The 11185-nt window shown below is 35.1% G+C and overlaps 1 protein-coding gene and 1 non-coding gene across 2 annotated transcripts; one reads left to right on the top strand and one right to left on the bottom strand.

Moving 5' to 3' along the window:
• Positions 1–3965: 3965 nt before the first annotated feature.
• Positions 3966–7868, top strand: LOC112701581 (uncharacterized). The gene is made up of 4 exons (XM_025752323.1): positions 3966–4032; positions 4131–4444; positions 4523–4598; positions 7789–7868. The coding sequence occupies exons 1-4, from the start codon at positions 3966–3968 to the stop codon at positions 7866–7868; spliced, it is 537 nt and encodes a 178-aa protein (XP_025608108.1).
• Positions 7869–10181: 2313 nt separating this feature from the next.
• On the bottom strand, positions 10182–10288 carry LOC112704202 (small nucleolar RNA R71). Its single transcript, XR_003154838.1, has one exon. It is a non-coding gene; the product is annotated as a small nucleolar RNA R71 (small nucleolar RNA).
• Between the last annotated feature and the right edge of the window lie 897 nt (positions 10289–11185).

Genomic DNA, 11185 nt, shown 5'->3' with positions numbered 1-11185 from the left:
GAAAACCTCTTATCAATAAGCTGCACTCTTTTGTCAACTCGTTGGGAGACGACCTGGGATTCATACTCCCAATATTTTTATTCTAATTTTGTGACAACCCTTCTAAATTGATAAGCGGATTTTCACTGGTTAAGAACTGTACTCGCAACGTATTTATTCCATTAAATTCTTAATCGGTCAATTTTTGCCTCCGTCAGTGGTTCTTCTTGATAGGTATGTGGCGGTTCAACACTTTCCAATTTTTCCACTTGTTGCACACCATATTCCATGGTGGCTCATCCTTGCAAATGTTTTGCTTGTCCCATGAGTCTATCTTTTGATGGATGGTTACTTGAAGCCGGTCCATTGTTTCTTTGAGACGATCCATTGGCTCTTGTTCCAAATTGTTAACATAAGTAGGATCATATTACTCTTGGATTGATGGACATGGATATTCTTCCATGGAGGGTTGTGGTGGAAGGTAAAAGTCATATTGTGGTTGAAGATTTGTGTACATTGGAAGTGGTTCATCTTGGTAATAGTATGGAAGTGGTGGTTCTTGGAAGTGTTGATATCGTGGTGGTTCCATATATGGTTCATATGACTCAAAAAGTGGTTGGTATGATGGATATGCATTAGGGTCATATGGAGGTGTTTGGTGGAAAGGGGCTTGTGAGCATGGTTGAGGGCTATGTCAAGGATATGGCTCATAGATATATGATGGTGGTTCTTGATACTCACAAGGAGATTCACCATAGCCATTTGATTGGTATGCATCATAGAATGGCTTTTGTTCATAGTCTAATGGTGGAGGTTGTTGCCATGAGGATTGATCATATACATATAGCTCTTCCCACCATTGATTGTTCCATCCTTGATGCATGTCTTCATTGTAACTCTCATCTCCTACAACATAGTTAGAACCAAACTCATAGCCAAAGTGAGAGTTCATAATGAAAAGAGAAAATAAAAACAAAAGCTAACAAGAAACAATGAAACAAAGTTTTAAAACAAGCAATCCAAAAACCAAGCTATTCACAATATTCACATATATACAATAACCAATAACAAGGTACACGTTTGCAATTCCCTGGCGACGGCGCCATTTTGATGAAGAAATTTATGATTGGTAAAGAATTTCACAAATGAAATCTCGTTGCAAGTATAGTTTCTAAACCAACAAAGAATCCTCTCATAAAAAAATTGGTTGTCACAAGTAACACCCCTATAAAAATAAACGAAGTATTCAAACTTTGGGTCATCTCTCAAAGGAATTGCAGGGAAGTGTTCTTGTTATTGGTTATGAAGTATAATTTAGGGTTTTTGAATAAAGAAACAAGAAATATAAATAGCAAAAGAAGTAAACTAACAACTAGAAAAGCTCTTGGCAAGGTATGAGAATTAGAAGTCCTATCCTCATTATCTTCATCAATTGTGACAAGAATTATCTATTGCTCCACTTAGTTAATCTCTAATGATGAAGGAAAGTCGAGTGGAAATAATCAATTTGATTCCTCAAGTCCTAGTCAACTCCTAAGGAAAGACTAGCTTTAGTGGAATTTAAATCAATTAGCAACTTCTAATTGTTAATCAACAAAAGCATTAGATAATTCAAGAGTCTCCAATTACTCAACCAAGGCCAAGAGGAGAAAAATCTATTCTAGCATCCTTCCAAGCATTTTATCAAACACTTGGAAGGCATAAAAGGAAAGTAAAATCAAATTGGAAGAAAAGTATATCTACACTACCAATTGCAAGGAATTAACAACAATAAAGCAAATCAACAATAAAAGAACTCAAAACATGAATTGCATTAAAAGGGAAATAAGAGGAACAAGATTTCATCAACATAAAATTAAACAATTACAAGAATCAAATGCTAAACTAGAGAGAGGAAAGGTAGAGGAACAAAAAATTGTAAAGGAAAAGTAAATCAAAGCATGAACTAAACCCAGATCTAAGAAATCCTAATCTAGATCTAACCTAATTCTAGAGAGAATAGAGAGCTTCTCTCTCTTGAAAGGTAGGAGTATGCGTCTGTGTGTAGACTACCGGCAATTGAACAAAGTCACTGTGAAGAATAAAAATCCGTTACCAAGAATCGACGAGCTGATGGACCAATTGCAAGGTCCTGGATTATTTTCTAAGATTGACCTTAGATCTGGTTATCACCAGATAAGAGTGAGAGACGAAGACATTTCAAAGACTTCTTTCATAACTCGTTACAGCCACTATGAAAATACTGTAATATCTTTTAGTTTAACCAATGCCCCGGCGGTGTTTATGGACTACATTTTCATTGTCATCTTCATTGATGACATATTCATCTATTCCAGGACCAAAGAAAAACATGCAAATCCCTTGCAGATTGTGCTACAGGTTCTGAAGGAAAGAAAATTGTACGCCAGGCTATATAAATGCAAATTCTGGAAGAATAAGGTGAAGTTTCTTGGTCATGTGGTGAGTCAACAAGGAATTGTGGTGGTTTCTGCTAAAGTTGAGGTGGTAAGGACTGGGGGAGACCAACTTTTGTGACAAAAATTAAAAGTTTCTTAGGTTTAGTAGGTTATTATTGGAGATTTATCAAAGGTTTCTCACAGCTTGCTTTGCATTTGACTAAGCTAAATAGGAAGGATGTGCCATTTATTTGGACCTCTGAATGCGAGGAATGTTTTCAATCATTAAATTAAAAACTGACTACTATACCTGTGTTAGTGTTGCCTGAGCCAAACAAACCTTTTGAGGTATACTGTGATGCATCATTGAAGGGTTTGGGGTGTGTGCTGATGCAGCACCGTAATATCGTGGCATACGCGTCATAGCAGTTGAAACCATACGAAATGAATTATCCGACTCACGATCTTAAATTGGATGCGGTTGTGATTGCTTTAAAATTCTAGAGACATTATCTATATGGTGTCAAGTTTCAAGTCTTCTCAGACCACAAGAGTTTAAAGTATATTTTCGATAAAAAATAACCGAATATGCATCAGAGGTGGTGGATGGAGCTGCTAAAAGATTATCATTTCGAGTTAAACTACCACCCAAGAAAAGCTAATGTTGTGGCTGACGCTTTGAGCCAAAATTCATTATGTGCTTCTTGCATGATGCTTCTAGAAGAAGAAAGGCATTTGAGAATCTGAACTTGGGTGTCAGAAAAGTGTCCGGAACTCTCTGTTTAAGTCAATTGCAAGTTTCAAGTGATTTTAAGTCTGATGTCTTAAAAATCTCAACAAGACGATTAGGAGTTGCAGAAGATGTTGCTGGAAATTGAGAAAGGAAAGAGATCGAGAGTTTCATGGGACGGATATGGAATATGGAGGTACAAGGGTAGGATTTGCGTGCCGAATATTGGGAATTTACGGCAAGATATCTTGAAGAAGGCACGTAGGAGCGAATTTTCTATTCACCAGGGAAGTACTAAGAATTACCATGATCTGAAGGCGATGTTTTGGTGGTCATGAATGAAAGCTAATGTGGCGTCATATGTATCTAAGTGCCTAACCTCTCAGAAAGTCAAAATTGAACATCAGAGACCATCTGTAACCCTTCAACCTTTAGAAATTCTGCAATAGAAGTGGGAAAGCATCGGAATGGATTTTGTGTCAGGTTTGCCAAGAACTCGAGCTGGATCTGACGCTGTTTGGGTGTTTGTGGATCGGCTTACTTTTTACCCATTCGGATGAATTGTACCTTAGAAGAGCTAGCACGTTTGTACATCAAGGAAATTGTGAGGTTGCATGGCGTGCCTATCACCAAAATTTCAGACAAAGATCCACGTTTCACTTCTAGATTCTGGGGAGTTTTCCAACGAGCGTTTGGGACTTAGTTGAGCTTAAGTACGACATACCATCCTCAAACCGATGGCCAATCAGTGAGGAGAATCCAAACCCTAGAGGATATGTTGAGGGCTTATGTTTTGGACCAGCCGAGGAGTTGGAATCGGTATATGCTGCTAGTGGAGTTTGCATATAATAACAACTACCATGAGAATATCGGAATGGCTTTGTTTGATGCTCTATTTGGGAGAAAGTGCCAATATCTACTATGCTGGTATGAAGCTGGGGAAACAAGCTTGTTAGGGCCTAGTTGGTAGCTGAAATCACCAAATAGATCAAGAAAGTCTGAAATATAATGCTTATTGCTCAAAGCCACCCGAAAAAGCTACGCCGATCAGAGGCAAAAGCCTTTAAAGTTTAAGGAAGGGGAGCATGTGTTCCTAAAGGTCACATCAACAACCAGAGTGGGTAGAGCGATCAAAACAAAGAATCTAAACCCTCGTTATATGGGTCCGTTTCATATTCTGAAGAGAATTGGGCCGGTAGCTTACCGAATAACCTTTCCCTTGCATCTTTCGAACTTGCATGACATGTTTCACATGTCACGGATTCAAAAGTTTACTCCTGATTTCAATCATGTCCTGAAACCTGAATCAGTTCAAGTGAAAGAATCTTTGACACTTCAAGTAATTCCGGTTAGAATTGATGACACCAGTATCAAATGATTATGCAGAAAAGAGGTTTCATTGGTTAAATTTGCTCAGAGTCAGGCTAGAATCGAAGAACACATGTGGAAACTTGAATCTGAAATGTGGAAGGACTATCCACACTTGTTCTCAGGTAACTAAATTTGAATTTTGTGGGCAAAATTCTTATTTAGGTGGGTAGGATATAAACCTCGCATAATTAACGAATAATTAGCCAATAAATTAATTATTAATAAAAAAATTAGAAAATTAAATTTTATAGTTTATTGAGGTAAAATTAATTAAAACATGAATTTTGACACTAATTTTAAAAGTTTTGGCCCAAGATTGGGTCGAATGGGCCGAATAGGTCGAACTAGCCTAACCCAATCCAACCCACTTAGTGAACTTAGCATCCTTTCCCTTCTTCATTCTCATTTCACGCTGGAACTTGGTAATGAGGTGGGAAGAACAAAAGAAAACACAAAACCCTTGAATTGAATTCAAATCAACCTAACTCTCAACTCCGAGCTCCGATTGCCGCATCGTTTGCGGCCACGCGTTCACCGCGTCGAGCATTACAAAGTTCGATAACCAATTTGGTAAGGAAGTCTAAATGTCACTCTCAGTTCCCTCTTCCCCAATTTCAAAAATTCAATGTTTTGGGTGTTTAGATTTTTAGTTAGTTTAATGTTTTAAGGTCAAATTAGATTGAGGAATTAGCAGGTTTTGTTCGATTAAGGCACGTATAAGGTAAGGATTCTCAAACCCTAGTGAATTCCTTCATTATTTGTGGTTGAGTATTGAAATTTTATATATGGATGAAATAATATGTATTAGAAAGTGTATATGTGAAATTGAAATACAATTGAGAAGATTGGAAGCTTGGTGGAGCTTTGGATGCTAGAATCTTGATGGTTGAGAACCTTGGAGGATGAGTTCTGTGTCAATTTGAGGTGTCTTTGGGCTTAGGAAGAAATCGGCCAAAGTATGATTTTGGTTTCTCGTATATAATATATAATGTCTTGTGAAAATTTAGGCTAAACGACCTAGGATAAGTTGAATTATGAGTTTGTAGCATGTTTAGTGATTTAGTTGATAATATATGTAGAATTGATGGTGTTTGATTAGATTAATGAATCATGATGTGAATGTGATTATGGTTGGAGAAATAGGTTGATGAATAATGATTTGATGGTGATGAATGAGAATAATGAATAAGGGTATATGAATATTGATAAATTGAGAATATTTTTTTGTATAATTGAGAATTTCTGGGATAAAGATGAGTAAATTGAGGTATGGATGGTTGTGATAGGATACGAGCTATGTTGGATGTGGTTGTTGTCATTTTGAGTGGTAAAAATTTGATTTCGGTAAAAGAAATTGGTAAAAATAGAGGTTTGAGATTTGTTCAAAAAAACTAATTTTTGACCAAACTTCGGCGAGCCATAACTCGGCTTCCGGACCCCCAAACTTTTCTAAACTTGTCTTAAATGAAAATTGGGTCCGTGAAGTTTACGCCGTTTGAAGAATGGATGAAAAATGATTTTTAACGAAAAAGTTTGGGGAAACAAAGAAAGGGGGAGGGAATCAAAGGTGTTGGTTGAGGGTTTGAATTCAAAAATGAAAGGGGGAGTGGGGTTAGCGTACTCGGTGCTAAACGTTGGGATGTGGGCATTTAGCGCCACCCTCCCGAGTCAAATTCACATTTTTTGCATCCTTGGCGCCAAACACTGAAACCCTGGCATTTATTGCCCAACCCCTTTTTTTCTCAGTCCTGGCGCTAAACGGCAAGGGTTGCGCCAAACGCCAACCCTCCAGGATCATTTTGCACCAATTTAACACCCCTGGCACTAGATGCCCAGAGCCGATGCTAAATGCCAGGCGTCTAGAGGAGATTCTCCCTTGTGCGTGTGCCCTGGTCTTGGCATTTAGCACCCAACCGCTTGAATCCAGTTTCACCTCTTTAAAGCTCCGAGCCCCGTTCCGAACGTCCTTGTTCCTATTTTAATCAAAATGCATGACTCAAATACAGTTAAAAACAAGGAAAAGTATGAGATATAGAAATAAAACAAATAAAATATGAAGAATAAAAGATAACTAAAGGATACTAAGGAGGAGGTTGAACATATTGCTTTAGTTTCTCCCCTCTCACTGTAAATTTTTTCCCTATGTACTCATGAATCAACTCAACATGCTCAAGAGAGAGTTGGGAAAATTGGATCTTTGATTAGCTTAAGCTAGTGAGAAGTGTACATGATTTAAGTATGGGAAAATTGAATTTGGGAACATTGGTTGGGAGAATTGGGTATTTTTCTTTTCTTGTTGAAAACTTTAGAAATTGGGTACATATTCGTACATCAAATGAAAAACCATATTCATTAACCTTTTAAGCATGTGTTAAAAAAAGAAAAAGAAAAGAAAAAGAAAGAAAAGTAATAAAAAGGGGACAAAGGTTAACCATATGGTAAAGTAATAAGAATAATGTATATGTGACATAAATTAAAAGAATGCATGAATGTGTAGAAAAAGAGGAATAATGGGTGGTTAGACTTTGATTATAGTTAAATAGTTTCTCTTAGGTTAGGTGGGAAGTTTAGGTTAATCAAGGATTCAAATTTTAGTCCACTTGACCAAATACAATCTTACCTTGAACCTAGCCCCATTATAATCTTTGTAAAGACCTCTTGATATTTGTATGCATGCATTAAATACTTGTTGATTGGTAGAAGAACAAGTCTTGGAAGCAAGATTAGAAGAGAATTGAGATAATCAACCTTTAAACACTAGAGAGATTAGAGTTCAAACACTTCCAATGAGGGTACGATTGTTCAATTCTATATTTTTTGCTTTTATAAGCTTTCATCTTGCAAGTTTGTTCACATTTTGTTTTAAAACCCGAATTAGTGGAAGTTTGTTGATCATCATACTATTTTAGCCCTACGTGCTTACATATGTTCTTAGAGATTTATTTATTTATAACCAAGTGAATAGAAGCATTTTGCATTAGGTACATTAGTCGCATTCATGTAGATAGGTTGCATTCCATAAGTCTTACTATTTCCTTTATCATTTTTGGTCTCCTAATATTTAGCATGAAGACATGCTATGTTTAAGTGTGGAGAGGTTGATAAACCACAATTTTATGGTTTATCTTGTGTTGAATTCGGTGAATTTTATCAAATTTTCTTGCATTTATTCACTAAAATAGCATGGATTTAAGAATTCTTCCTAATTTATGCTTAAGAGTAAAAACATGCTTTCTAGGCCTCAAAGATGTTAAATTTTAATTCTCTTCTATTACCATTCAATGATGTGATATGTTTGTTGAGTGATTTCAGGATCTATGGGGGTAAGAATGGCTTGGAAGATGGAATGGAAGCATGCAAAAGCTGAAGGAAATGAAGACTTGAAGTTTTGAGGATCCAGCGTTCGCGTGTACGCATGACCCACGCAAAGCCCAACTTGCGCGTACGCATGACATGAAGCGCGTGATTTTCTTAGAATTGTACATGCCAACGATTTTTGGACCTTTCTTGGGCCCAAATCAACTCAATTCTGAGAATTGAAACACAAACAAGCATACACACATTTTACTTAATTTTGAGCTAGTTTTTGTTCCTATATTTCTAAAAAGAGAAACTCTCCCTTCTCTCTAGGATTTTAGTGCATTTTGATTATATTTTGTCTTAATTCCTAGTTTGGATCTTGTTGAATTTCTCTTTTGTTGCTTTAATTGTAGTTTCTCTAACTTAATTTCACTTAGAAACATTGTGAGCTACTTTCCCTTAGTTTGTTGGTTTATGAATCTTGTTAATTTTGAATTTCTGTTAATGCATTAAAGTTTTTATGATTTATATGTGTTAATTGAGTTGTGATCATTACTAATTAGTAGTGGGTAGATTTAATTGTGCTTAATTTTCTCAATTACATGATGTTCCCTTTTCTTACTCACCAAGTGTTTGATAAATAGTTTTCTCTAAATATGGAGTAGATTTCTATACTCTTGGCCTAGGTTCAAGAAATTGAGTGACCTTGAGTCATTGGGTCTTATTGAATTGATGATTTGGGAATCGTTGTTAGCCAATTTGATACTCATTGACACTAATGTTCTACTAAGTTAATTAGTAGCTAGATTGGGACTTGGGAGTTGATATTGATTATGTCCATTTGACATACTTCAATTATATAAGTAGACTTAATGAATTTGATTCCTCATAATTGTCAATATATGGTTGTTAGATAAGGATAGTGATCTTAATTTATATACCTTAGCTAAGAGTTATTTTTGCAACTTATTTGAAAACTCCAAAATTTCACTTGCTCAATTCTTGTTTTAGTTACTTTTAGTTAGTTTAATTAGTTCTAGAATCAATTTAATTTCATACATTGGCTTGTTAGATTGTTAATTGCTTAGATAGTGTTTGATTGCTTGGATTTAATTTCTTGCATTTAAGTTTCTTGTATGTTAAGTTTTGCTAGTTTAAATTCTTGCTTATGTCTTTCAACCCTGGAACTTTGACCAACTTTGATACACACAATTTCCCATTCTTGTAAGGACGATCCGGGAGTAATACTCTCGATTATTTTTATTGGGTTGAACTTGTGACAACCAAAATTAAACTTTGATTGAGAGTTATTTGTCGGTTTGGACTATACTTGCAACGGAATTATTTGTGAAATTCTGAACTGACATTAATTTTCATATCAACTAGCTTGAACACGTGACATATAATTTGACCTAAGGACTACTTTCAAATTTTATTTGAATCTAAAATCAATTTTTGTGCTTAATCTCTTGATTAATTAATTGATGCCTAATTAATGCTTGAGAAACTGGGGAGCCAAGGAATTAAAAATCAGTTACTAAAGGTTTTGTTGTGAAAAATTTTTGTAAACTTCAAGATAAATAAACAAGATTAATTTTTAAGAGCATAAGCATCTCCAAAGCCCTTGACTCTCATCATCACTGTCTTCTCTCAATTCATCATTCAAGCTCACTATCTGTGGCATCCAAGCATTGAACATTCAAGATTTTCAAGGCTCTCAGCAAGATACTCTCTTGCCCTTTTCGATCATCAATACGGTTTTATTAATCTAATTAGAATTTTTAATCGGAAATTTGCTTGTTCAACCCATTAATAATCCTCATGGGAATGATATCCACTCACCGTGGTATTACTTATGCGATCCGATGCACTTGCCGGTATCTGTGAGTTTGAATTTTCACTCATTAAGTTTTTGGCACCGTTACTGGAGATTAATTGAGATTGACAATATAAAACCGATTAAATCCTAGTTTAAATCTTGTTTACGTACTTTCCTTTAGTTCACTATCCTTTTTCTTTTTCTTTTACGTTATTTTTCTTCTTTCCTTTTATTTTCTTATTTTTCTGTTTCACGTAATTCTACTTCCTTTCTTAGTTCCCGTTCATTCTTCTGATTTATGTAAGTTTACTTTATTTAAAAAAAATTAGATCGTGTTTTATTTCCTTATTTCTTTGCATTCTTTTGGTTGGCTTAAATTCTTTATTCTTTATTTTTCTTAGATTCCATGTTCTTTTTATTTGCATCTTTTTTCTTTTAATGTTCTTTTAATTTCTTATCTTGTTTAAATTACTTCTTTTTTTTCTCTTTATTCTTTTTTATACCGCAAGGTAGTTTGATATTATTTTTATTTCACATGCAAGGAAAAGATGAAGAAAGAATGATGGCTGGTAATAAAAGTGTAATCTGATTAAGAAAAGACCTCACTTCTTTTTCTCAAAAGGAGAGCGAATCATTTTATAAAGCATGGGAGAGGTATAAAAAACTATTCGAAAGATGCCCACATCATGCCCTATCCTATTAGCTGATAATCTACTTCTTTTATGATGGGGTCTCTCAAACCTAAAGAATGATAATTGATTCATCAGTAAGTGGTTCATTACTAAAGAGGACATTTGAAGAGGTATTTGTAGTAATAGCAATTACAGTCAACAATATGAGGAAGGAAAGCCACAAAGGGCTGGCTAAGACACACAGCATTGAGGAGTGATGTGAAATAATCCAAACCCCAACCTAAGAAGCCCAACGTCAAGCTAGTGATGATAAAGAAGCGTTTGTTCTTAGAGAGCTAAAACTTAAATTGCAAGAAAAGTAAATTGCAGAAACTTAAAGGACAAAAAATGTAAAGTGCTAAATCTAAATTGCTGAGAAATGTAAATTGCTTGAAGAATAAAAGGATTTGGGTGCTAGGATTCAGAATTCAACAAGAAAATGTAAGTTAAAGTAAATTAGATAGCTATGAGATGAAGAAATTCAGCTCAGTAGCCAAACAGAAATGGAAAATTGCTTGAAGAAACAAACAGCAAGAAAACTTAGCTTAATTATGAAATTCTAAAAGAGAAACTGAAGATCGAAGAAGAGCAATGAGATCAAAAAATAGATCTAGATCTCAATCACTCCCTTGACCAAACAGAAAAGAAATTCCAGAAGAAATGAAAATAAAAACAGCAGAGAAGATCTTGATCCAATTCTCAGAACTAAACGAAAGGAAAACAAAGATGATTCTCAAATCAAGAAATTCAATGGAGTTCTTTAATTTGAATTCAAAAACCTAAAACAGAAAGTAGAAGTTTTAGAAGAAAGAAAATAAAAACAAAAAGCAAACTAGATCTAATCCCAATTCCCAAATTCAAAACAAATGAAAATTAAAAGTGAAAAACTAAAATGAGCTAAAAGTCCCTCTTCAAATCA

Source organism: Arachis hypogaea, chromosome 7, assembly GCF_003086295.3.
Source record: "Arachis hypogaea cultivar Tifrunner chromosome 7, arahy.Tifrunner.gnm2.J5K5, whole genome shotgun sequence".
In the NCBI taxonomy this organism is placed as follows: Eukaryota; Viridiplantae; Streptophyta; class Magnoliopsida; order Fabales; family Fabaceae; genus Arachis; species Arachis hypogaea.
This window is presented reverse-complemented; position numbering and strand designations above follow the sequence as displayed.

Bases quoted from the DNA above. Each gene is read 5' to 3' on its own strand.
- LOC112701581 (XM_025752323.1), top strand. From the start codon at position 3,966: ATGAGAATATCGGAATGGCTTTGTTTGATGCTCTATTTGGGAGAAAGT. The intron at 4,033-4,130 runs GTATGAAGCTGG...TATTGCTCAAAG, and splicing joins TGCCAATATCTACTATGCTG to CCACCCGAAAAAGCTACGCC. The intron at 4,445-4,522 runs GTAATTCCGGTT...AAATTTGCTCAG, and splicing joins AAGAATCTTTGACACTTCAA to AGTCAGGCTAGAATCGAAGA.